At 53.4% G+C, this 26,207-nt stretch overlaps 1 protein-coding gene across 1 annotated transcript in view; it reads right to left on the reverse strand.

Moving 5' to 3' along the window:
* Window positions 1-26,207, reverse strand: part of COL23A1 (collagen type XXIII alpha 1 chain) — a 358,235-nt gene that overhangs the window by 14,848 nt on the left and 317,180 nt on the right. Inside the window, exons 6-13 of the mRNA XM_067033411.1 lie at window positions 11,812-11,838; window positions 10,328-10,354; window positions 8,924-8,950; window positions 5,458-5,574; window positions 4,532-4,567; window positions 4,089-4,115; window positions 2,290-2,343; window positions 1,234-1,278 (exon numbers count right to left, since the gene is read on the reverse strand). Coding sequence (XP_066889512.1) covers window positions 1,234-1,278; window positions 2,290-2,343; window positions 4,089-4,115; window positions 4,532-4,567; window positions 5,458-5,574; window positions 8,924-8,950; window positions 10,328-10,354; window positions 11,812-11,838 — 360 coding nt within the window. The remainder of the gene's footprint in view (window positions 1-1,233; window positions 1,279-2,289; window positions 2,344-4,088; window positions 4,116-4,531; window positions 4,568-5,457; window positions 5,575-8,923; window positions 8,951-10,327; window positions 10,355-11,811; window positions 11,839-26,207) is intronic.

Consider the following 26,207-nt stretch of genomic DNA (forward strand, 5'->3'; position numbering starts at 1 on the left):
GCAGGGGGTGACACAAGGGAAGGGGGATGCCTGGGGCCAACTGAGGAACACACCTCCGCCTAGCCTGGGGGTGGCTGTGATTTGCCTTCACGTGGGAACTGAAGCCCACTGAGGCCCATCCCTGCATTCTTAAGAGAAAATGGAGAGTCTGATTTTGGTGTGAAGTGCTTCAGATTTTTAAATGTTGGCAAACAAACAAAAACACCCAAATCCTCCAAAACACTGTGCAGGCCAACTAAAGACGTGCCGGCTGGATGCTGCCCTTGTACCTCAGTTTCTTTACCTCAGGCGGAGACTGCACACACCAGGCACTGACACTCCCATTCGCTCCTCGTTCTGAGCACCCCCCCCCCCACTACACACATGTCCAGATGTATGTGTCTGCACATGCATGTGTCCGCACAGGCACGCGTCCTCACAGGCATGTGCACTGCTGCTGGAACCTCACCTTTCCTTCTGAACCTCACCTCCCCACTGGACTCTTCTCTGCTAGGAGAGTAGCGGGGTCTGTGAGCACTTTGGTCAGGCCTGAGGCCATCTGCGCAGGATGGAGAGACCCAGGCCAGGGCATCATTTGCCAGCTGCCTCCACGGTCATGGCCTTCACGGAACTGTAAGGTGTACACTGAATTCCCACACTCAGTTGCTTAATCCAATTCCCTGGCCACCTGCACGACCAGGCTGCGGGCTTAGACCTGTGTTCTGGAGGAGGAAGGCAGCCTCTGGGAGCATAAGGGGGATGTGATTGTTCGAAATCACAGGGCCAATAACAGGGGCTGGGATGTAGTTCTAAAAGTGTGTTGATAGGGGCTCATCACAAGAGATCTGGGACCAGCTGCGGTGGCTGTGCTCCAGAGACAGGGGTGAACGGTGATGTGGGGCTGGGGGAAAGGCAAGGCCCCACAGGGGGAGGGTAATGCCGTATGTCACAAATCGAGGTCTATGTTTGAATATGCCAAGAAAAGAGTCTGGGAGGGCAGACACTTTCCTGGGGAGGAGGAGAAGAGGGGAGAGGACGGGACTCTTATTTTCACATCCATAGTTGAACATTTTACCAAAAGCATGTATTATGAGACTAAAAGCAAAAAAAAAAAAAAAAATCACTAATGAATTATTATTATTAAAAAAAGACTCCCAGTTCCTGCCAGCTCTTCTGGGGTCTCTAGGGGACAGGGGCTTCGGAAGGAATCAGGCCCCTGGATCCCACTGGTGTGGCTGGGGGAAGACTGCTTACCCGCGGCCCTGTGGCTCCATCGGCGCCAGGCTGGCCGGGCTCCCCCTGTGGAGACGCATGGTTGCAGCCAGGTGTGCAGGGCTGAATCCAAAAGTTCTCCTGCCCCCTCTCGTCCCCTCTTCCGCAAAGGACACAGGGCTGAGTGGACGTGACTGGCATCCCAGGAATGGGGCTCCCTGAGGGAGGGCCTGCGAGACCTTCCTCTGACCCCTCGTTGTGTAGAGATGGGCCACTGAGGCCCAGAAGCCCAAGGCTACACAGTGGAGGCCTCATCACTCACCCAGACCCACTGCCACCCACCCCCAGGTGGGCTTCTGATTGCCAATCAAACAAGACCCCTGGGCTTGGGACCTCCCGGACTCCCAACTTAAAAGGGCAAATTGGAGGTGAAAGCCATTTCCCCCGTGATGGGCCTTTGGGAACCAGAGCAGTGGACTGTGATGTCACCTTGGGCCCCGGGGCTCTGTCCACGCCATTCTCTCCCCAGGGCCCTGCGTTCCCTGGCTTGCCCTGAAACAGAGGCGTGTGCTGTGAGAGAGCACCGGGGGCAGGCTGGGTCTGTGGGCTTCTGGAGTAGTTCCTGAGAACGTGCCTGAGCCCACCCGGGGGTTGGGGGGTGTGGGCTCAGTGCAGCCCAGAGGACTCAGGAACAAGGCCCCTTCTGGTTTGGTCTTGGAGCATGGTTGGAGCAGCTCAGGGGCTCAGCCAGTTTGGAGGCAGGCTGGCCAGGATTTGGTGGTTGTCTTAAGGGGTTGGGGAAGCAAGGAAGATGCCCAGTTCCTGCCTTGGGGACTGGGCAGAGTGGGGCCACCAAAGATGGGAACCAGAAGACTTGAGGGTGTGAGGGGAGGCAAATGGCTTGGGTGATTTGCCAGGCCCGTTGCTGAGTGGGACCCTGGCCTTACTTGCCTCCTTACTTGCTGGCCTCCCTCTGGCCTGTCCTGGTCATCAACCCATGTGCCATGATGTGAAAGGGCTGCGTAGGGCTTCACCAGGCAGGTAGGAACTGGGGAGGTGGGAGGCAGGGGGACCACTGAGGGAGGGACATGTACCTACCTTGGGCCCTGAGGGTCCTGGGAGCCCCGGCTGGCCTGGTGTCCCATCATCCCCCTGAGGAGAGAACAGTGGAGGCTGCAGCCCTCAACCTGCACACACTGGCTGGGTCCCCTGGCAGTCAGTTGGCCATCCCCCCTCTGCACTCCCCAGCACACCAGTCCACTCCTGGCAGCAGCACTGGTCATACTGGGTTGGGGCAGTGCCCGGCTCCCCTCGTCGTCCCTCTAGGGCAGGGGTGGGGTCAGATCCACCTCTGTCCCCTGTTCCCAGTAGCCCAGAGCACACCTTAGCAGGTGTGTGCAGAAGGAATAGATGGGTGGGTGAAGGAGAGGGAATTCATTCCCTCCGTCAGCAAACATCTCTCAGCACCCTCTGCAGGCCAGGCAGATGGGGTCCCTGCTCAATGAGTCAGAGGAGACCGAGGGCAAGGAAATATCCAGATAAATTCATAGCCCCATGTCGGGAAGTAGACAAGAGAGAATGGTGGGATAGAGAGGGACTCAGGGAGAGCATGTGTTTCAGTAGGTGGCTGGGGACGGTCCCCCGGAGGAGGGGGCAGCTTTGCTGAGCCCAGTAGGAGGAAGAGGAGGAGGAGGTCCGGCCATGGGAAGCAATGGGGGAAGATTAATCTGGGTCAGTGGTTCCCAAACTTGAGTGGTTCACAAACATGACTGGGTCATGTTCCCAAACATGTCAGCACTACTCAGGGGGCTGCCTGAACAGAGCACGCCCACCCCCAGTGTCTCTGACTCGGGGCCTCTGGGATGGGCCCCGAACACACATGTCTAATGTGCCCCAGTGATGCTGATACTGCTGATCCAGGGATCAGCAGTTGAGAACCAATTTGATGTGGGAACAAATCTGATATGTTTGAGTAATTGTATGTGTTTGATGTATTTCTCCAAGAGTGAGTGAATGAGTGAATGAATGAATGAATGAGATCCTGGCTTCAGAGACAGAGGTCAGAGCCGCCACCCACAGTCAGGACTTAGGTTGGGCTCCGCTGTGCCCAGCCCCTGCCCTTCTCTCCAGCCACTTCCCACATCCCTGCCAAGAAGGCCGTCCACAGCCACCCACATCTTCTTTCCAGGAACACTGGGCTCACCCTGCAGGGGAGACAGTGGGGATGCAAGAGATGTCAGAGCCACCTGGACACCAGGCGCCTGCTCCTCTGGTAGAAGTGGCCCTAATAACCCCCATCCAGTGCAGCCCAGAGACCCCGAGCCCCTCAGAGAGATGCATGTGGGTGCTGGGGCTGACGGTCTTGGACTCCACTCCAACCCTGACCTGGTCCCTCCCAAGCTGAGTGACCCTGGGCAAGTCACTGCTCCTGAAAGAGGGGCCCTGACTCCCCCAGCCTCAGAGGGTGGTTGTGAGATTAGAGGGAATGCATTGAAGGCCCCTGCCTCCCAGCAGACACTCACTAAAGGGGGCTCCTCTCCCACCTTTCCCTCCTGCTCAGTCCAGGGGCCCTGGCTCCTTCAGGGAGGACCATAGCCTGCCTTCCCACCCTGGCAGGTGCTGCTCAAGGAGGGAAGAAAAGAGAGTTGACAAGCTAATGGATTTTATTATTCGATTCTCACAACCTGCTGTGAAGGAAAGGCAGGAAAAGTTTATCATGACCCCATTTGACAGATGAGTAAACTGAGGCACAGAGAGATGAAGTCACTTCCCTAAGGTTACAGAACTTGGTCTTCTAACCCTGCCACTCTGGCTTCAGTGGGGGCGGGGCAGGGGAAGGTGGTGGGGTGAGGGAGCCCCCCACCCCCAGGCCTGAGACAGGAGTGAGAAGAACTTACCTTGGGCCCTGGGGGTCCACTCAGGCCCTGGAATTAGAGAAGAAGGGGTGTTAAACATAATCCCAGACAGGGGTCCCGGGCTGTCTTCCTTAGCACCCTTGTTTTATAAAGGGTGACACCAAGTCCCAGAGGGCAGGCAGGGCTGTCTCTGGAACCCGGCTGTGCCACCCATTCGTATCTTGGACAGAAATCTGCTTTAGATCTCAAGCAGTGACAAGTGGACTGCAGGCTCCCTCCCAGGGGTCTGGGTCTGTGAGAATTCTGCTGGGGCTGGAGTCCTGGCACATCTGCTCCCCACTGGTGGTGGGGGGGCAAGAGCGCAGGTGTGCACACACATACAGCCGCACACCCAACGCCGGTGTGGGTGTGTGTGGGAGAGGGGCTTCTGGGCCTGGAACCACGGTCCTGCCAGCCCGGGCCTCTGAAATGCTCTGGATACTGACCGTCTCGCCATCTTGTCCAGCTTCTCCTTTGGCACCCTGAGGAGGCATAAGAGGAGAGCAATGAGGGGAGGCAGGGGCTCACAGTTGACTGAGCCCCCATCTCCCGCCAGACCCTGGGCTGGGGCTGCAAGTACATTTTGTCCTCACAAATGATAAACCACCAAACTTCTGAAAAGTGGGCATCACTGTCCCCACCCCACAGACAAGAAAGTTGAGGCTCAGGGAATTATATGCCCAACATGACAAGGAATTGGTGAGCCAACTGAGTAGTTGCCCTGACAGGGGACCCTGGTGGCAGTTTGGTGGAGGTGCCAGCTCTGCACTGGAGGGAAAGTACAGGATGGAGCCCCTGGGTGAAGGAGAGACGCAGTACAATGAGATTTGGCCTCCGGTATCGGGGTTAGGACTATGGGAGGACAACCGAGGCGTAGTTAGTACTGGGGAGAAAGAGAGAGAGAGGTAAAGAAAAAATAGAGAGAGAAAAAGAAAGAGAGAGAGACTGAGAGGGAGAGAGAGAGAGGGAGAAGAGGTTGGTAGAGATCTACAGAGACAGCAGCCTCATATGGGTCTCAGGATGTGGATTGGGATTGAGACTATGACCCAGGTTAGGGTTAGGGTCTATGAATCTATTTGGGGTTAGAGTGTGGGGATAAGAGTTGGGTCAGAGTCTGTAGGGGTGAGAGTTAGGGTCTGGATAACAATCTGAATTGGGGGTGTGGATCTGGATTTGTGAGTGAGTTTGGGGTCAAGGTCTAGATTGGGGTTAAGGACCTGGTTAGTGTCAGATTTAAGGTGTGACTGGAGTAAAAGTCTGGGTTGGTGTTTGGGATAGGGCTAGGGTTGGCATTGATTCTAGGATCAGGGTTTGGAGTTTTGGTAGGTACAGAACCACGTCCTGGGTGGTCCAGCTTCATGCTCTCTCTTACCACTGGGCCTGGTGCTCCCCTGGGGCCATCTTTCCCAGTGTCGCCAGGAGGGCCCCGGGCCCCAGGGGGTCCTGGGGGTCCTGGAGGCCCAGCAGCTCCATCTTGCCCTTGATCTCCCTGAAAGAGATGGGGCCCAGCATGACTCTGAGGCTGAGGGGAAGGGGTTCTGGCCTCCAGAGGGAGGCCTCCTCAGATGTGCGGACAGATGCCTTCGCCTTCCCAGCCCTCGGCAGGCTCAGAGGAAAGGGGTTTGTTATTGGGCCTCTTGCCACTTCTTGGTGGCCACACAAAGGGACAGGTCCCTATACCTCTGCATAAGAGTCCTATAGGATATTGTACACTCCACGGCATGCTCCATGTCTCCAGCTCTCAGTGCCTGAAGCCCAGCTACGGTGTTTAGGTGAGAGGCGAGACACACTAGGTGTGGGACAAAGCACAAGTGCCCAACCAGCCCACCTCCTTCTGGAATGGGGACTGCAAGCCTCCTGAAAGACCTTCCTGGTTGGTCAGCTCCTGCTTTATTAAGTGATAGAGGCACACTCTTGGGCATTTTTCCCAGATAAATAGAAACATATTCACACAAAAGCCCATACATGAATGTTCACAGCAGCTTTATTCATAATAGCTCCAAACAGGAAACAATCCAAATGTCCTTCAATGGTGAATGATTAAACAACTGGGGTACATCCATGTCATGGAATACTGCTCAGCAATAAATAGAAAGGAACAAAGTACTGACACATGCAGCAACTTGGATGCATCTCAAGAGATTTATGCTGAGTGAGAAAAGCCAATCTCAGAAGGTGGCTACTAGATGACTGCATCTACATGAGATTCTTGGAATGCAAATTTATAGAGATGGAGCACAGATTAGTGGTTGCCAGGGGTTAGGGATGGGGGCAGGGAGGGAGGTAACTGCAGCTATAAAAGGATAGCAGGAGGGATCTTTGGGTGGTGGTTGTATGAATCTCAAGGGTGATAAAATTGCATGGAAATAAGTAGATGCACAAATAAGTAAAATGGGTGAAACTGGAATACGGTTGGCAGATTATATCAGTGTCAATTTCCTGGTTGTGAGGTTGTACTACAGCGATGCAAGATGTCACCATTGGGGGAAACTGGATGATGGGTACACGGGGTATTATTTATTACAACTGCCTGTGAATTTTTAATTATCTCAAAAAAAAAAAAAAAAAGAGTGACAAAGGACCACACCGTCTCTCTCATGCAGCACCAAATCCGTCACTCTTGGCCGTGTTAGTAATGGGTCAGACCTCAGGCAGCCAGAGCCCTCACCTTGTGGCCCCACCTGCAAGGAGGACAGGAGAGACCACAGTGCCCCCAGCACTTCCTGCTGCCTCAGTGGTGCCTGCCCAGCACTGGCTCAGGGCACAATAATGTGGCACATCTGGCTCAGTGCCAGCAGTTCCCAACCTTCCTGTCACCAAGAAAGAAAGAAGCCTTTTGTGGATTGGGCCCTGCTGTGTGCCAAGCGCTGAGGAGTGAGGCCTACCTGGAGGTTATCTCACCCAACCCTGCGACCACCTGGCCAGGGCACTGCTATTGTCCCATTTTACAGATGGAGTAGCCAGGGGTTAGAGAATGTAATCACTTACCCAGGGTTACAGAGCTAGGAAAGGCACTGTCTCCTCTGGCCACTGAGGCAAGAGTCTCTTTTAGACAGTATTTTTCATCTGTGACCCCACAATATGAGAGAACTTGGTTCACTTGGTTCTCTAGACTATTGCACTTAAAGACATAGCTCACTTGTTTTCCTAATTAAAAAATTAACTGAAGCTCTCAGTGTCCACCACACAGATATTCTGATCAGTCTGACTCAGCCAGGGTCCTGACCAAGAAGATAGAATTCCAGCCAAAAGACGACTGAGTTTGGTAAGGTCACCCAAACAGAGTGTCAATAGTGGTGGGTCATTTCTGTCTCATTTTACACTGTGTTAGGAATCAGTTGAAGATACCCCGCCCCCTGCTGCTCCTTTAATAGCTCAAGGGCTCAGGGTGGGAACCACTGGCCTGGAAGCTCCTTATCAAGGCAGAAAATGGGTGTAGATACTTGAGCAGGTTCTAGAGGGGGTTTAGGGTCTTCTCCTGAGTTACTTGGAATGAGGCTGGTCAGCCTCCTCCTCCTCCTCCCACCAGGATCGGATGGCTGAGGTCTCCCCCTGGGAATGTGGGGTGAGTCGAGGGGAGTGCGCACACCAGCAGCCCAGACTCCGCCAGTCTACCTTGAGGATTCGGCGATTGTACACGTGATGGTCTCTACTTATAAATCCCGGACTGAGCCTCGGGAAAACCATCTAGTTGGCAAACAGGTGAGTGATGAGAAAGGCAGGAGGGTGATTTAGAAATGACCAGGCTATTTCTGGAGGCAAAGCCACTTAACCCCACCTGGAGAGAGGAAGCCTGGTCATTGAAAATGGCGGACCACATTCTCCAAACATGGGTGCTATCCTTGCTCCCATCCCACGGGCTCCTCTTCAATGGGACCTCGCACTCCCCCAAGAGCTGGAGTCTATTTCTCCACCCTCTTGACTTGGGCGGGCCCTGTGACTGCTGTGACCAACAGAATGCAGTGGACGTGCTACTGTGTCCATTCTGGAGGTAGCTCTTAACTGGCCTCCTGCTGCTTAGAATGCTGCTCTTGGGAAGCCCCTTTAGAAATGCCCCCACCAGCCTGGGGAAAGCCTGAGCTGCACAGAGATCCACGAGTGGGCATCCTCAGCTAAGCTCCCCACCAAATTGCCAAGACCTGCTTTGTGGGGCCCAACCAGCAGAGGTCTCCACTCTGCTTCAGCCTCTGTTGAGGAGAGACCTGGTTCGGAACGAGGCACTTCTGGGTCCCTGGACCCAGGGGGCATGAAGGGCTAGAGGTGGGCTGGACAGAGACTCTGATCTACTGTTCCCACTTGGGGTGCCGAGTGCCCACTTTCCTGATTGCCATGAATCTTCACCTCAGTGGCTTGGGGTAAAGGATGTCATCCCCATTCACAGTTGGAGAAACTGGGTCTCAAGAGGGGAAAGTGACTCACTCCAGGTCACTCAGCTGGTAAGTGGCAGAGCTGAACTCTGGGCTCAGGGCTGCTGGCTTCATCCACAGCCTTCCCTCTTCCTGGGTGCCAGCTGCCCTCAGGAAGATCAGTCTCCAGTCTGGGCCCAGTGCCAGCCCCACTGTCTGCCCATCTATGGTGATAAGGGTGACCGGATGTCTGCCAGAGAGTCCCTGTCTGTGCAGGGGATGGCAGCCTCGGCCAAATCAAGGTGCTTGGGGCTTCCACCCAGTGGATGTTGAAGTGAAAACAGGCAGTGACATAGACCACGGGTGGGGAGGGGCTGCTTGCTCACTTTTTTCTGTGATAAGCATAGGGACCCAGAAGAAATGCTAGGTATACCTTATTATGATATGAAACAAACCATGTGGGATCAGGGGAGGGTCTTGCTCAGTTCTTACCCGGGGGCCAAAGTCTCCTGGTGTACCCTAGGAACAAAAAACAGGGTGATATATCACCACTACTTTTATTACTACTTCACATGTGTGGAGCATTTACTCCGTGCTCAGTGCTTCATATACACAGTCTCACTTCATTCTAACAAAAAAACCATACAGGCTCTATGTTATCTCCATTTCCAACGAGGAAACTGAGGCACAGAGAGGCTAAGTAACTTGCCCAAGGTCACACAGCTAGTAGATTCAGGGCTTGGAGCCAGGTGGTCTGTTATCTATTGGCAGCCCTCAGACACAGCAGAGTGGAACCCCCGAACCTGGGAATAATGAGGGATGATAATTGATTTACTGTTTTAAGTCACCAAATTTTGGGGCAGTATGCTATGTAGCAGTAGATGCCAAGACTTCAATTTCTCTCTGTTTTTAAAGCCCCTACCTTAATCATTTCTATGACTCGGTGGCATCAGCCAGAATTGGCAGGAAGGCAATCACTGTACCTGCCAACTGCATGAGTGTCTCATCATCTACAAAGAACATTCAGACGGTTACCTCGCGCAGTCTTCCCCATGAGAGGTTGGTTTTAATTTACAGATGGAGAAACTGAGGCCCAGAGAGCTGGGTAACTTCCCAAAGGCCACACAGTTGGTGGTGGAGCTGTAATGCAAACCTGAGGCCCTGAACACCAGACCTATGCCTTGCTCAGCCCTGAGGGTGGACCAGAACCCTGGCTGCCCTGACCTATGCGGGCCACATCACAGTGGCGCAGCCCAGCCCAGCCCTGCCCTGCCCTGCCCTGCCTTAGAAGTGCCCATCGGTTCTACCACACCCAGGTCTGTTATGGCCCCTCCCTCCCCTGACTCCACTGTGGGACACACAGGTCTCCCCTCTCTCCTGCTCCCCTCCAAGTCACTTGGAGTTCCCAGCCCTCCAGGAGTCTGACTGGGACATTTAGTGCCAACTGTCAGGGAAGACTTTCTCACAAAGGGCTGCAAACATCTCAGGGTTAGCTCTCTGCCATTTGTTTCCCCGGGGCGGGGGGTGTCCTCCCCACAAAGAAGGCCATCAACAGTCAGTGTTCAATTCCACAGGCTCTTCTGGCACCGTCCCCTTTTCAGGATTGATTATTTTGGAAACTCATCATTCTGGGTAGACTGTGCTTTGAGTTTTGTTACACTCTGGTGCTAGGAGAACTCGGATTCAACCCTCCAGGTACTTTAAATTGTCAAATGTAAGCCTTGTAACCATTTTAGCAGGTAGGTACCACTAGCCCCACTTCACAGATGAGGAAAGTAAGGCTCCAGGAGGGGACGTAACTTGCCCAAGGTTACACTCTGGAGCTGGGGTTTGAAGGCAGGTTTCTGGCCTCCTTGATCAGCCTACTGCATCTGGACAGCCTCCAGCATCACTTACCTTTTCTCCTTTGGGGCCTGGAAGTCCCTGGAGAAGGAAGATAGAGAAAGAACAGGAGTGAGTGAGGGGCACTAGGCTAGCCCCCTTCTATCTTCCCTGAGGCTTTGAGGGCAGAAGGGCCTGTGAGGCTGAGCAGAGCCGTGGGCAGCTGAGTGAAAAAACATACGAGCCTATCAGCCTTTATGAGGGCTGCCTGTGCTGGCCCCAAGGAAGCTCTGAACCTCAGTGCTCACCATGAGGAAGACAGGAGACTGGGGGGGGGGTGTCACTGGCATCCTCTCTGGACAGGGGCACATGTGCTAGTCATTCCCCCCAGAGAACAGAGCCCTCCCTGTTCAGCACCCGTTGTGCCCAGGTACCAGTGAGGAGGTCACTGTCTTCAGGGTCTGGGGGTGTGTGAATGTGGAGGTGGCTCCCTGCAGGCCATGGTGGCTGCCGTCACTCTCTGGCTGCAGGGAAATGTGTCTCTTTCAGTCTTGCCAAGTTACCAGGACTTCTAGGGAAGCGGGTCAGGCCACACACAAGGCACCGATTGTGGAGCTCAGAGACCCCGGGGTGGGGGCCAGGCTGCAGTGGGCCAGCTTGGGGTTCACACTCTTGGTCAGGGACCTCAATCACTGGCCTCCTTCCCAAAACATCCATGTTCCCTTCAGGTAGTGATGGATTCGCTCATTCACTCATTCAACAACTCATCCATCTAAGGTAGGGGGTTCTTTCTTCCCCTTCTTTAATAATGCACCCATCATCAGTCAGCTCTTCGGTCATTTGTTCATTCATTCAGTTTTTTTTCACTCACTTGTCTGCTCAACCATCATGCATTTAGCCATCCACTAACTCATCTACTCTTCCATGCCTCCAACTGTGTGTACAATTATTGATTCATTACCTCATTTGACTTTTCTTCCATCCACCCATCCATTCATCCATCCATCTATCCATCTGTTCATCAATCTATTCATCCATCTGTCCTTCCTTTCTTCCATCCATATCCAATTATTCGTTTTATCATGCTGTCTCTGTGTGCATCTTATTCATTCTGCTAAGGATGCCAGTGGACCATATGCTTCTGGTCCAGGTGTTGAGAACTCTTCAGCCTGATGTCCACCACCTAAGTCTTGAGACTGTATGAGGGGATGCTTTGTGCCTGGGGTCTGCTGAGAGGGCCTTCTATGTTTTGAGGGCTGACTTGATACCAGGGACAGTGCTGTTCACAGTTCTTTGTATCCCCAGCATCCCTATGGGGAGAGTTAATATGCCTGTTTGACAAACAGAAGCCTCAGGCTGGGGAGGTAAAGAGGCCTCCTCAAGGTTGCACAGTCAGCAGGTGGTGGAGCTGGATTTAAACTCAAGTCTGACGGTCAAATAGCTTCTCTCCGTGCTAAACCAGGTTCTTAGTGGCCCTTCCCTCTGGCGTCCACGGTAACTCCCAACCCCAGGGGCAGCCCCATCCCAGGACCACCTACAACTGCCCTGTTATCACTTACGGGCTTGCCATCCAGACCCAGTGGCCCCTGGAAAACGAGAGAGAGAGAGAGAGAAAGTGAGAGAGAGAGAGTGAGAGAGCACAGAGGTTACACACAGGAAAGGCATTTCTTCTGTGTTTTACGACCCAGAGGCACAATTGAGTGACAAGAGACCAAAGCCTGCCCCGAGCCCATGGTCTTGGGTACATTTCACGTGGAGTCAGGGTGGGGGCATCTCTGTGCTGCTTGCTGTCCAGAATCCCCTCCTCTGATAACAGAGCCTGTTTCTTCTCCAAAGCCACCCCCATCCACCCCATAGGGTTTGGACATGTGACCATATTCCCTCGGCCAGGGTGAGTAGGTATGAGTATGAGTATCATGCCTGGGACTTTGAATGGTGGAGCTTTAGAAGAAAGAGGATTCTTTTCTCCTGATGGGGCTAATCCTGGAGCTCCTGGGGGCACCGCATGGCTTGAGAAAGAGCCAACAGAGAGGAAGGCAGAGCTGAGAGACAGAGAGAAAGGCACACAAAGGTCCTGAAGCTGAAACTACCTCTTCACACTTCTTTCTGTTTGTCAGCGAATACATTTCTTTCCTTAAGCCAGTTTGAATTGAGTTTCTGTCACTTGTAACTTGTGAGGGACTGAACGTGTCCCCCTAAATTCATATGTTGAAACCTAACCGCCAGTGTGATGGTATGTGGAGGTGGGGCTTTTGGGAAGTGATTAGGTCATGAGGATGGAGCCTTCATGAATGAGATTAGTGCCCTTATAAAAAGGACCCCAGAGAGCTCTCTAGCTCTCTCTCCACCATGTGAGAACACAGTGAGAAGTTGAAAGTCTGCAACCCAGAAGAGGGCCCTCACCAGAACCCGACTGTGCTGGCACCCTGATCTCAGACTTCCCAGGCTCCAGAACTGAAGAGATAGATTTCTGTGGTTTATAAGCCATGCAGTCCATGGTACTTTCTTAGAGTAGCTTGAACTAAGAATCTTGAAAGCTCTTTCAGCTCCCTGCACTGCTGTGGTCTTGGCAGGCAAAAGTCAAATAATACAAGGGTGGGTCTAGAGAGCTGGGGTCTCTCAGTGGTCTGGGGGCTTTGTGGTGTCTGCAGATGGCTGGTGAACCACTGCCCAACAGCTCCCATTGTCCACCCATGTGAAAAAGCCTCACTGGATTCCTCTACATCCTTGTGGAGGTGTAGAGGGATCCAACGGGGGTGCCAGGGACTGGGTGCACCTGCCTGCTGGGTGTAGTGGTAAACAGCCAGTTTCCCTGGCTGGGTCTCCAGACTGCCCTGGCAGACAGCCATCTGCAGATTCCCCAGATGCTGTGAGAGCGACTGCTCCTTGGTGCCCTCACTCAAGGGCCTCACTCCAGGCAGGAAACCAGGGCAATTCTGAAAATTGGTCTCCTAAGTGCTTCTGGCCACTTGCTTCACATTCAGTTGAGGGTCTGGATGTCAGGGTGATGGCCTGGGGGCAGCTGGGGTCCCAGGAGAGGGGGAGTGGGGCCATTCCAAGGTCTTGGGGTTCCAGGCCCTGGGGGCTCCTGGTCAGGTGCAGTTTCAGTCCCCGCCATCTGCAGCTCATCAGAAGCTGTCCTAGCTGGCCTGTCTCCTTGGGCCAGCTCCTGGCTGTCCTGACCTGGATCCATATGAAAAGCCTTTTCCCTTTAGCAGTCCTCTAAAAGTAGGTCCTGCCCCTCATCTACCCTCCATGCTCAGGCCCTTCTAGGCCTCCTCAGGGCCATGTCTCTCTGGGCATCTCTACACGGGACCCCTCACCCTAGTGTAGCCCTCTCAGCTGCCACGACACAGAGGGCCCAGTCCCATCCTGGGTCTCTTCTGGGGGCTATTGGTGGCCTCCACACTCTGCCTGAATCACAACAGAAGCCCTGTGTAAGGCAGGTGTTATAATACCCATCTTACAGAGGAGGAAACTGAGGCCCAGTGAAGGGAAGGCCTTGCCCCAGGACATGCAGCCAGAAGAAGTGGGGGCTGGAGCCGATATGGCAGGCACTTCAGTTCTGTGTTGTCCACACTGCACTCAAGCCACGGCAGTGGTCTTGCCTGGCCTCTGGCCACTCTCCCCTCTTGTCTGCCCTTGCATGCCTCTGTTCAAACCTTCCCTGCACTGTCCCATTGCCCACTGGATCTCGCCTGCCCACGGGCCCCCAGTCACCTTGTCCAGTATAGTTGCCATTGCAGACTCTGTGCCCAGGCCCTGCATGTGTCTGTCCATCCTGCTGACCTGAGCCCAAACACAGTGCAAACTTTGCCCCTCTTTATTCTGCATGGATTAAAAAAAGCCATAATGCAGATGGAAATTAAAAAGAGACTAAGATGCAATTTAGAACTAAGTAAAGCTCCTTCCTTTTCAAGAAGTAACAAGTGTTGGTGAGGATATGGAGAAAAAGGAAGCCCTGTGTGCTACTGGTGGGAATGTAAATTGTGCAGCCACTATGGAAAACGGTATGGAGGTTCCTCAAATAATAAAAAATAAAGCCACCTTATGATCCAGCAATTCCACTTCAGGGTATTTATTCAAAGAAAATGAAAATAATAATTCAAAAAGATACCTGTACCCCCACTGTAGCATTATTTACAATAGCCAAGACATAGAAACAACCTAAGTGTCCATCAATGGATGAATGGATAAAGAAGATGTGGTACACACATATGCATACACACACACACACAGGAATACTATTCAGCCATAAAAAAGAATGAAATCTTGCCTTTTGCAACAACATGGATGGAACTTGAGATGCATTATGCTAAGTAAAAAAGTCAGGCAGAGAAAGACAAATACCACATGATCTCACTTATATGTGGAATCTAAAACAAAACAACAGCAAAAAACCCTGTGCTCTTAGATACAGAGAACAGATTGGAGGTTGCCAGAAGTAGGGGTGGGTGGGTGTGGGTGTGGGTGAAATGGATGAAGGGGTCAAAAGGTACAACATTCTAGTTACAAGATAAATAAATTCTAGGGATGTAATGTACAGCAATGAAGACTGTAGTTTACACTACTGTATTGTATACTTGAAAGTTGCTAAGAGAGTAGATCTTAAAAGTCCTCATCAGAAGAAACAAAACAAAACAAACAAAAAGGAGACTAAGGTTCAGCTTAGAACTAAATAACGCTCTTTTCTTCGTATGTCAGGAGGGAGAACACAGTGGGCCTCACTGCTAAGTCACCAGCAGCAGCTGCGACATGAGCAGGCCTTGGAACTGGACAGCGTGATGAGTCCAAGGTGTCCCTGATAAAGGCCAGGACACAGAGCAGGGTTCGCTTTGGACTTGACTCCGTATCCTTCACAGGGTTTGCCCTTGCCACAGCCCTGGGAGACAGGTGCCATGCCCCCTCCTGCAGATGAAGAAGCTGAGTCAGTGGGATTGTCCAAGGGCTTGAAATAGGCCCCACTCTCTATGGAGTGCTCCCTCTCTTGCAGCACAGGGTAGTAGGGGTGACAGATGGCTGTCCAGGGAACCTAGGGAGAAGGTTCATAGGCTTTGCCTTCTTTCCAGGATTCCTGGTACATCTATCTCCCTCACTGAGCAGACCCTCCCTGGGCAAGGGCTCCCTGGACCCTCTTTCACTTTGACCCTCTGCCAGGGCCAGTTCCAGTTGACGTGAAGCACGCAGCGCCATGGTGCCCTGCTTTTCTAGAAGTGTCCATTGCAGAAGGGAGCCCAGGGATGTTCCCTTGGCTTCAACCCCAGAGGGGAAAAAATTAGTGCCACCAGCTGTCTCTGAGAGCGTTCTGAAGATCAGACCTCAGCTGCCCCTTCCTGAGAGTGAATCCTGCCTTCCAGGCAGGATGCTCCCCTCTGCCAACTCCAAGACTGTCCTTGATGGCTCATTGATGGTGCAGCTTTGGTCCCCAGCTTTCTCGTTTGAGAGAAGCCCCGTAAGTGGCAGAAAACCAGGTTTCCCACCCAGGACCCTGCCTGTATTTGGGATCACAGAGCCCTTGGCCCCCAGGTCTTGGAGTTTTAAAAACATGAATAAAGTTTGTAGTTTCTGAATAATGGCAAGAGGGGACATTAAGAACAGCAATCTTCGGGCTTCCCTGGTGGCGCAGTGGTTGAGAATCTGCCTGCCGATGCAGGGGACACGGGTTCCTGCCCCGGTCCGGGAAGATCCCGCGTGCCGCGGAGCGGCTGGGCCCGTGAGCCATGGCCGCTGAGCCTGTGCTCTGCAACGGGAGAGGCCGCAACAGTGAGAGGCCCGTGTACCACAAAAAAAAAAAAAAAAAAAAAAAAAAAAGAACAGCAATCTTGGAAACACCTATCGCAGGGCTGAAGGAAAGTCATCTCGAATTCCCTGGGAACCCAAGATTGGAGCGTATGTGGTTAGATATGATGCCAAGAAGATTTCCTTGGCAAACACAGAATGCCCATGTGCAAACATTTAGAGACCAGAGGGTGCTGGCCCAGCCTTGTGGGTGGAGCTGACCCACAGCCATGGCCTTGGTCGGAGGAGGTGGCTCTGGGCTCACCTCTGGTGACACCTAGGCAAAAGGCTGTGCCCAGGCCCTTGAATTCTCTCTCTGGGGAGACAGCTGACCCTTGCAGAGGCTGATAGGTGACCAGTGGTCACTGGGAGTCACCGAGGAAGGGACTCACAGAAGGGTGGGGTGGAGGAGGAAACAGCCTGGCTTTGGAGTCAAATGGACCTGCCTAGCTCTGGGGCATGATTCTGACCCCTCTCAGCCTGGGGGAGGCTGGGCCCTGGGCTGTGAACCTTAGAGGATGGGTCCTGCCTCTACATACTGCCTTTCCCAAACTGGTGTCCAAGGAACAGTGTCTTGCAGGGTGTAACAGGCTTGCCTGGGGAAGGGAATACTATGGTCAAATAAGGGGTGACACCCTATGAAATAGGTTTCTTTCCTGCAAGATTTGCCTGAGCCATCCTTCTGCTTGTGGGTCTCCCAGAGGGCAATGTTCCCAGCCTCACTGGACTCTCTCATCTCAGGGCCTGGCTGAGTCTTAGCAAAGCAACGCTGATGGCAGGCTGTGTGGACCATCTATGAACCAGGTGTTTCCATGTGCTGGAGGGAGGCCCAAGCCTGGCTCTGGGTGCTCTGAGAGGAGGAGGAACATTCTGGGGAAGGGTCAGGGGCTGGTCAGATGGGAGCCAAGGACAAACATGGGGTGGGTCCAGCAGTCAGGCTGGACCAAGGCAGGGCAAGGTCCAGGCTGAGTGCCCTATAGCAGCTGACAAGCTGGTTCCGGGAAGCCAGGCCATCTGGAAGAGTGGAGCCCCAGACTGGGTGGAGGCATGGCCTTGGTGGCATGGGGTCTCATTCCACCAAGGCAGCCCCCCCCTTCCCCGACCATCAGCTGCTCCGGCTGCCTTCTTCCCCCGGGTCACCCACCCGAGGAGCGGAAGGAATGACACTGGGCAGCCCACGAGGTGAAGACAGGGCTTGGGCCTTGCCTGGGCTCAGATCCCCTCTCTGAGCCTCAGCTTCCACAGAATGGGTGATCCTGAGAGTCAGATGCCACAGCACTATGCCTGGAGGCGCTCGGTTCCTGCCGGCTGCCTCCCCTGCCTGATCAAAGCTGTGGAATTCACCAGAGGTTTTCATCGCCTCCTGCCCTCCATGAAGCCCCACAGCTGTTTACAAGCCTGGGTTCTGCTTTAAATCACTCCTCTCTGGTGCAGATCAGCTGAGCTCCAGGATGCTTCCGGATGTGTGGAAGCAAACAAAACCCTGTGGTGCGCTGAATCGCACACCAGGAGGACAGAGCCCCCGTGCTGGCCCATGCACCTTGCCTCGCTCAGGGACCCGAGCAGCCCAGAGCCTCAGTTTCCTCAGCCGTAAAACAGACGTCTTGTCCTTCTCTCAAATGACAAGTTCAACATGGGTCCCAGGTTAGTCTCTTTTGTCTCCTCTTTCAGACCAACCCAAGTCATGAGACCCTGCAGGGAAGTGGACACAGAGGTGGAGTCTGCACTGGCTCTCGGGTGGGCAGTGCTGGGGAGGGACCTTTGTGTGGCCTTCCTAGTGGCTGGCAATGGGGCACCAGGCTGTGCCACTGCTGTCAGCTCTTACTTCATGGGTTTGCTCCTCCCTCCGTCACCCTATTGGGTATTTCCTAAACAGGGTTCCATGGAGTCATCTTCTGAGAACTATTAACGATTATGGCAAAAGAGGGGAGGTTTCTTGGGGAAGTAAGTTTGGGCCATGGAGTATGCCGGCTGCATCACTGGAGCTTCTCAGTGTTCATCAGGGAACAAAGCCTCGGAGGAACCCTGAGGCAAAGAAGTTGTGTCAACCATTTCCTCTGCACAGGGCTGGCTGGTTCTGTTCCTCCCTGTTAGCTATGGCTCAGCCCTCCGAACTGGCTAGAGTATCTGTTGAATTGAAGTAAATCAGTACACTGGTTGTGTTTAGATGGAGACAGGAGTAAATGCTCAGACTGGCCGGAGCTGGGTGACTATCTTGCTTTTTGGTTGTAATTAATGCTGACAGCTCCCCTTGGGGAATGGAGCCCTCCAAATGCACCAGAACAGAGCTCCTGGATGAGGGGGCTTACCAGGATTATCAGTCCAGGGCCCAGTAATTATGGCCCAGATGTTGACAATTCATCAAATTACAAGGCTGTTGGGGCCTGGGGTCCCAGCCTGGGACGTGCACATTCCTGTGCAAAGGCTCTCTCATTAGGGCTGTCCAGTGGGCAAGGGGGGTGGGTGGGCAGCCCCCTTGGGCAGGTCAGCACCATGTGGTTCTGATTTCTCAGGCCAGGCTGTTTGCACACACATGGGCCACAGCAAGACTGTCCGGGCTTAGCAATTTCCCAGACTTGAATTCCACCGTAGGGTAAGGGAAGAAAGGACCCCCACTTCTTACGTCCAGCCTGGATGCAGCTCGTGCCTTGGTGGTGGCACATGGTCCCTCCTGGGGATCCCCTTCCTGGGATCTGGAGCCCTCTGTAGAGTGGGCTCTGCAGTCACCTACTGCACGTAACTCATAGCAAGTTGTGAGGGCTTTAGCTTGGTGGGGACCTAGGAGCCTGCCGAGGTCAGAGCCCTGCCCTTCACTTGATCCTTGGCCTGCGCACGCTGCCTCCTCCCACTCCTCGTCTGTACAGGAGAGGGCAGGGCTGGCCTGGAGCCAGGTTTGGTTTGGTTCAAGCAGTTAAAAAAAAAAAAAAAAGCAAATCTAACCAAATTAGTTGCAACATTTAAAAATGGTGACGTTTCACATAAACATCTGGTGTATGGACTTTTCTTGAAAAGTTGAAGATCTTGCACCCTGGGTCCACGTGCATGGCAATACCTGCTGGGTCAAGTGCTCCTTTAGCTGGGCACTGCCCCAGGGCCACAGGCTCCACCCCACCCTAGTGCCTCACACCTGGCCTGCTATCCTGCTGAGGTGACCTGCCAGCTCTGTAGGGGCATCTGGGTTTGTAACCCTTGGCCTAGAAAATCTCTAGGTCCCTTTAGCTCTATGATTCTGTGAGGCCAGAAAGCCAGCTGGCTTCTATTTTGCAGAGAGGGCTTGCTCAGTGAATATCTTGCATGCACTGGAAGCAATTACATGTATGTCCGTTATACATCGTGGCTAGAAGAGATGGTGTTATGCCTTTGAACTGATCCCAAACTACCTGCTTAAATTACACATTTGCCTGTTACATGATTACCCTGTTAGGTATCATGAAAAATTGTTCCAGGGTGGGGTGAAGGGTAGTGACGGACCTGACTCCCATTGGGTGCTGGAGGATGGAAGCTGGATCAGTGAATCGAGCTTGTCTGCTGAGAGCTGCTTCTAGCCTGGCATCTCCAGCTCAGGCACATGGGGCTGGTCTGATGGAAGGCAATGGAAATAGCAGACAGGCTGAGGCACCCATTTTGGTGGCAGCCTCTGCTAGGGTGAAGATCTAGCAGGATGGATCAGAAGGGAGACGGTCCCATTGTGGCTGGAACTACATGATGGAGGCAGTCTAAAGGGGAGTGGCCTGCCTGGGACAGCCCAGCTCAGACGGTGGCACTGAGACACAGCATTACCAAGACACCAGGGGACAGAGTGACTGACAGAGCTCATAGCAGACACAGAGGCGACAGCGGGTGCTCTGCAGGGACCCCTGATGCCCCAGGCCACACTCCTGATCTGCCCTCTTGCCCTGAGCCTTAGTCTGTGGGTCCACTTGCCTGCTTCCTCCCATCCTCACTCACGTTTGAATTTCCAGCCTCTCTGAAACCCTGGGCTTTGGGGTAGGCCCTCTTTGGTTTCCATGGATGACACAATTGTCACCCACTGTTAATGGATTGGTTGGAATCCTTAAGAATCCAAAGATTTTGTATAAAACTTGTATTTCTCGCTTCTCTCTTTTTTTTAATAAATAAACTTATGTCTTCCTCCCTTCCTTCCTCCCTCCCTCCCTCCCTCCCTTCCTCCCTTCCTCCTTCTTTCCTTCCTTCCTTCCAAGCTGTGTTGGGTCTTTGTTGATGCGCGCGGGCTTTCTCTAGTTGCAGCGAGCAGGGGCTACTCTTCGTTGCAGTGCGCGGGCTTCTCATTGCAGTGGCTCCTCTTGTGGAGCACGGGCTCTAGGTGCATGGGTTTCAGTAGTTGTGGCACATGGGCTCACTAGTTGTGGCTCGCGGGCTCTAGAGCACAGGCTCAGTAGTTGTGGCGCATGGGCTTAGTTGCTCCGTGGCATGTGGGATCTTCCCAGACCAGGGATAGAACCTGTGTCCCCTGCCTTGGCAGGCAGATTCTTAACCACTGAACCACCAGGGAAGTCCCTCCAGCTTCTCTTGATATGTTAGGAGATGCGGTAATGATTGACATGCTTGGGCTGAGCTGCAACGCCCCCTTTAGATGGGGCATGTATCCCCCCAGTTCAGCCCAAGCCCAACTGTTCCTTACACTCTCCTGCACCCAGCCAGTTTCCCCTATTTCCTCACCTGGCTAGCCCCTGGAATGTTGCAGGGGCCCTGGGGCAGTGCCCAGCTAAAGGAGCACTTGACCCAGCAGGTATTGCCATGCACATGGACTCAGGGTGCAAGATCTTCAACTTTTCAAGAAAAGACCATACTCCAGATGTTTATGTGAAACGTCACAATTTTTAAATGTTGCAACTGATTTGGTTAGTTTTGCTTTTTTTTTTTTTTAAACTGCATGAACCAAACCAAATCTGGCTCCAAGCCAGCCCTGCCCTCTCCTTGTGAGCCTGCAATTCTAGCTCTGAACCATCTCTCCAAACCACATCCACATCCAGTCCCCCACTCACCCCTGCCTAGGACTTGGCCTCTCTTCTGGACCAGTCTCCACCAGCCTCGCTTCTTCCTATCCCCACATGCCCATCCTTCCTACACAGCGAAGGAGCGGGGGTCATACTGATTGTTTTGTTTTTACCCAGCAGACCTTGGAGTGAACTGCTTAACTTCCCTGGAGCCTGTTTCCTCCTCTGGAAAGTGGGTATGGTGTGATGGAATGGTTTCCTATAGATGACAGTGCCCAGCCTGGAGCTTGGCACCCAAAAGGGTTGAATGAGTGTGACTGTAATGTGCTGGGCCAGTTTTGGGGTAAGAATCCAGGAAAAGGGGTGGAACTAAAAGACATACACATTTGCCTTCTCATCTGGATGTCACTGACCCTGAGCATAGCCCTGTTAGGCAGGTGCCATTATGACCTCCATTCCACAGATGAAGAAACTGAAGCTTGGGGAGGCCAGGCATGGCCATCTTGGCCTGGGACATAAGCCTAAATCTCCTGCCTAAACCCTGCATACCTCCCACCTCACCATCCCTCGTTGGCTTCGTCAGCACCTAATACAGTCTCACCCCCACCCTCGGGGCAGAGCCGCAGTGCCCCTTGGCCTGACATTCAAGGACCCCTCCTCTGCCTCTATGGTCCTCCTTCCAGACTCACGTGTCACCTCTGCGAAGTCTTCCTCAACTCCCCCTCATCCCACATAGTTCCTCAGTCACTGAGCCTCTGCTCTGTCTTCCCATTGCCTCCCCTCCCCACTGTGACTGTCCCCGAGGCTCCAGTGCCCACTAGAGGCCTGGCTCTGAGGGATGTCTGTGAATCTTTGAAGTGCCCCCTTCCCCGGCTGGGCTCGTGCCATCATGTCCCACTGAGTTTGGGTCTGAGTAGCCCAAAAGGGAGGACCCATTAGTGGAAGGACCCGCCCTTTTACGGAAGATGACCCACTGGGGTCAACCTCTCCCTAGACGTCCCGCCTGAAAGGTGGGTATGCAGCCCTGGCTTGTATACCTCCAGTGATGGGGAACTCACTGCTTCCTGGGCAGTCTGATAGGTTTGCAAAATTTTTGTTTAGGCCTGGACCTTCCCAGGTTGGATGCTACTCCAAGTTCCCTCCACCTTGTGGCCCCTTAGGGAGGCAACTACTTGCTCAATGAAGCTGGGTACTCCATGGCTGCTGGCCCCTGACCCCCCTCTCCTGTTCCCTCCCAGCCTGGCCTGTCTTGGGTGTACCCTCTCTCTGGACATTCCCCCAAAGCTCCCATTTGCCAGCCCCTACTTGGCCTTCCAACCTCGGCTCACACCTCCCTTCCTTTGGGGGGGCGCCCCAACTCCCACCAGGCCAGGCCCAGGTCAAAGACACTCACAGCAACCTGTTGTTCCTTCCTGGCCCTGAATTTTGATTTTCTCTCCCACTCAATCACAGCCTCCATGGGGGTAGGGACCCCGGATGTACTTCTCACTAATTGTATCCCAAATGCCAAAGTGCCTCATACATAGTGAGAACACAGTAAATATTTGTTGAGTGAACCAGCTGTCAAGGGAACTCTTCTAAGAATGGATGTCCAGTTTCCTACTGATGCCAGTGCCTGGCCTGGTAGCACCAGAGGGCACTCTTGACCTGTTGAAGGCTGTCATGGGCACCGGCTGACTCCTGCCCCCTGGGACACATCCTGGGAGCTGGGCACTGGGGACACTACCCTGGGAGGGGCTCCTTCAGCCTCAAGGGCTCCCCCTGCTGGGGTCAGTGATCATCACGGCAGCAAGAACTGTCACTGAACCCAGCCTGTATGTCCAGTGTTAGGGCTCTCATGGGGTCAGTTACCTGGCTCCCCCAAAGGCTGAAGAGGGATTAGGGACATGCCTGAGATCACATGGTCTGCGGAGCCCCAAAGCCCACTCTCTCTCCACTGCATGGGCAGGACAGGGGGCCAATCCCTGATTTCAGGAGGAGCTGGGTGGACCAGCTTCATACCCCAAATAACTGCGTCCTCTCAAATCTATTTACTTGGAAGACCTGAGTTTGTCCCAGTGGCCTAGTGCAGGTCTGTGAACACGTCCTTCCTTAGGGTGTGAGGGTGCTTTGCTGCCTGGGTGAAGTGGGAAGAGGGGACAGCAAAGATGTTGTCACAGTCACACCTGCAAAGGGCAGGACCAACTTCTGCTGGCCCTCCATGGCCTATCCCTGCTGCTAGCAATCCCAGAGCTGGATGTGGGAAGACGGCACCTCCCTTGGAGGTTTGTATCTGGGGCTGGGGGCTCCCGGGCCACTGCCAGGATGATGCAAAAGGCTGCATAGGGTAAGCAGGGCATCTGGGAACCAGGGGCAGGAGCAGCAGCTCAGCCCTCTGGTCCTTTGGTCGCCCCACATGTGACACTTGAAGGACATGGGATGAAGCATGGGCCCAAGGCAAGGGGCCTGGGTGAAGGAGCACCTGTCCTGGGCTTTCGAGGGACCCTGGGGAGGAGGGAAGAAAGGCCGGCACGGTGGCCCTTTCCCTGGGGCCCGGCTGTGGCTCCCCAAGGTTCCAATCTGGGGGCCATTAGCGGGGCTCGGAAAATCTGCTTTCATCCCATCCCTGCTCCACCCAGAATCTGGGGAGCTGGGGAGCAGCACTGCAAGGGTCAGATGAAAATGAGATGCAGGATATGCTGAAATCTAAAGACAGATGAGTTTGGGATATTACAGATGAATCACTTAACTAATTACATTATTACAATCAAAGCTGTTTTTGAACTATGAGAGTGCAAAAAAGCATATGAATGTGTGGTGCCCTGTGGTCCTTTTTTGTTCACTTGATTAATTCCAAACAGTCTGAGTTATTCATTTCAAAATTGGTCCCAGGCAGAGGCCCTGTCTCATATCCCACATTTCTGCTCAGAGCTTATGCTGTCCCCCGGGGCCTAGGCTGTCGATGGCCCCATGACTGATTCTGGAGATGACGTGCAGCTCTGCCTGCCCCCCGTCCCCGCCCCAGATGGGTGGTGCTTGGGGAACTGGGTGCTGCCAGGCATGAGGAGTTCTGGTCCCTCACCTGTCAGGGCCAGCCTGCAACTCCCGCCAGTCCTCATTTCTCCAGTTTGCCCCTTTTACTCCATCCTTACTGGGACATTCTTATTTCAGTGCCTGATATTATTGTAGCTGCCTTCTACCTGGACCCCCTTCCTCCAGTCTCTGCCCTGTAGCCAGGGAGGCCTTTCCAATATACGCTTCTGCCCACACCCCTCTGGGTGGGTGGGGGCCCCTCACTCAGCATCATCTTCCCGCCTTTCCCCGCCCTCCCTCAGAGTCACCGTCCACCGGCACATGGGACCCCATCTCGCCCCCCGCCGTTTTCACTGTGCCTGTGCTGGTGCTGCATGGAATGCCTCCTATCTTGTCTTCGTGCCAAACGCCTAATCATCCCTCAAGACATGCCCCAACTGTCGCTCTTCTATGAGGCCTCCCCTTGTCCCAGGCAGAGTTAGCTCCTCCTTTCTCTGTGGGGTCCGAGGCCCTGTCTGGATGCATTACAGCCTTACCCACTGTGCCATAAAGGTCTCTGTGTGGGAAGATCTAAAGAGTCTTCGGGGGAAGCCAGGCCCCACGTACTTGCCACTGTGAGATCTGGAAAAGTGGCATGGCCACTCTAAACTTCAGTTTTTCAGTCCACAAAATGGGCACAAATCATCATGTCCAGGGATAGGATGTACTTTGAAACTGTGAAGAGCTGCACAGATCCGATCCCTAATGTTTTCATCCAGGCCAAGCCTCACACTGCAAATGTGGACAGAAGGGCTAAGTGACTGCCTACCGGCAGGGGTGGAAAGGGACTTGATCATGGCTGTGGTCTCTCTGCTCCACTCAGCTGCTCCTGGCCAGGGAAACGGAATTGGACATTTCACCATGAGGGGGACCCTAATTTCTAATAATTGCTATGATACAGACTCATGGATAAGGAATAGGAAAGAAGGTGGAATGAAGAAATTTTCTTCTTCATTTAAGTTAGAACTGGTTTTCTGTTTTTATTTGTTTGTTTGTTTAATGGAAAGCAGGAAAGGGTCTTAACAATTTGATAATGGGGGTGGAATGGGGAGAGAGCTCCAGGGCCAGATAAAAACAGGGATGAGGAAGAGACACAGAACATTCACCCCAAATAATCTGTTTCTCTGGGTGAGAGGAGAAAGACCCTTCTGCCAATGCACAGACAGTCTGAGCCCTGGTCTGCTGCCACAACCTGCTTACTGATAGGGTGGCTGGTGTGATGGAGAGTCTTCAGGCTGGGTGCTAATCTGGGCTTTGCCACGCGGGTGGGCCTTGTGTCTTGGCCAAGTCCTATCAGTGTCTGAGCCTAGCTTCCTCTTCTGTCCAGCAGGGCCGAGACCATCAATCTCCCAGGGTGGGAACGCGGGCAATCATGCCCCCAGCAAGCACTTGGTCGGTGCACTTGTTCCCAGGCACGGTGGAAAGGCTTCTGGGGGATGAGAGTGGACAGTCCTTTCTTCTAGTTCCCTTGGGAGGAGAGAGACTCCCAGCCCTTGTCAAGGCAGCTGTCTCTGTGGACAGGTAGTTTCTGTACACACAGAGCCAAGTTTCCTAGCCTCCTGCCTGGATCAGCCTCTCACCGTGGCCTATAAGATTCTATCCCACACAGCCTCGGAGACCTCTCTGACTTCCCCTTCTACCGTTTTCTGGCACTTGTTCGCTCACTCCAGCCACACTGGCCTTGCACGTACCCTGGACACACTGCTTGTTCCTACCTCATGACCTGTGCACTTGCTTCTTCCTCTGCCAGGAGCATTTCTCACCCCCTCCCCAAAGATTGCTACATCTTTTCATCATTTAAGTCTCACCTCAAATGTCATCTTCCCCAAGAGACTTCTGATTATTTAATCCAAATTATACCCACCCATCCACCCAATCAGCCCTCTCATCACATCCCCTGCAAAATTCTCTAGCACATTTTACTGTTTGAAGCTATCTTGTTGGTTTATTACTTGTTTGTTTCTCTCTTCCTCACTACAGGGAGGGGCTTTGTCACTCCTGTTTGGTCTGAGTCCAAAGCCCCAGAAAAGCACCTGGCACAGAGACAATGACCGATGGTGTTTCTGAAGTGGGCATGCTCCCCCATTCCAGGGCCTCTGTACCACTAGCCCTCACTGGGTTTCATCATTTCTATGTACCTCACAACCTAACACTCTCCTCATACATTC

The sequence above is a fragment of the Kogia breviceps genome, chromosome 4, assembly GCF_026419965.1.
Source record: "Kogia breviceps isolate mKogBre1 chromosome 4, mKogBre1 haplotype 1, whole genome shotgun sequence".
Classification (NCBI taxonomy): domain Eukaryota; kingdom Metazoa; phylum Chordata; class Mammalia; order Artiodactyla; family Physeteridae; genus Kogia; species Kogia breviceps.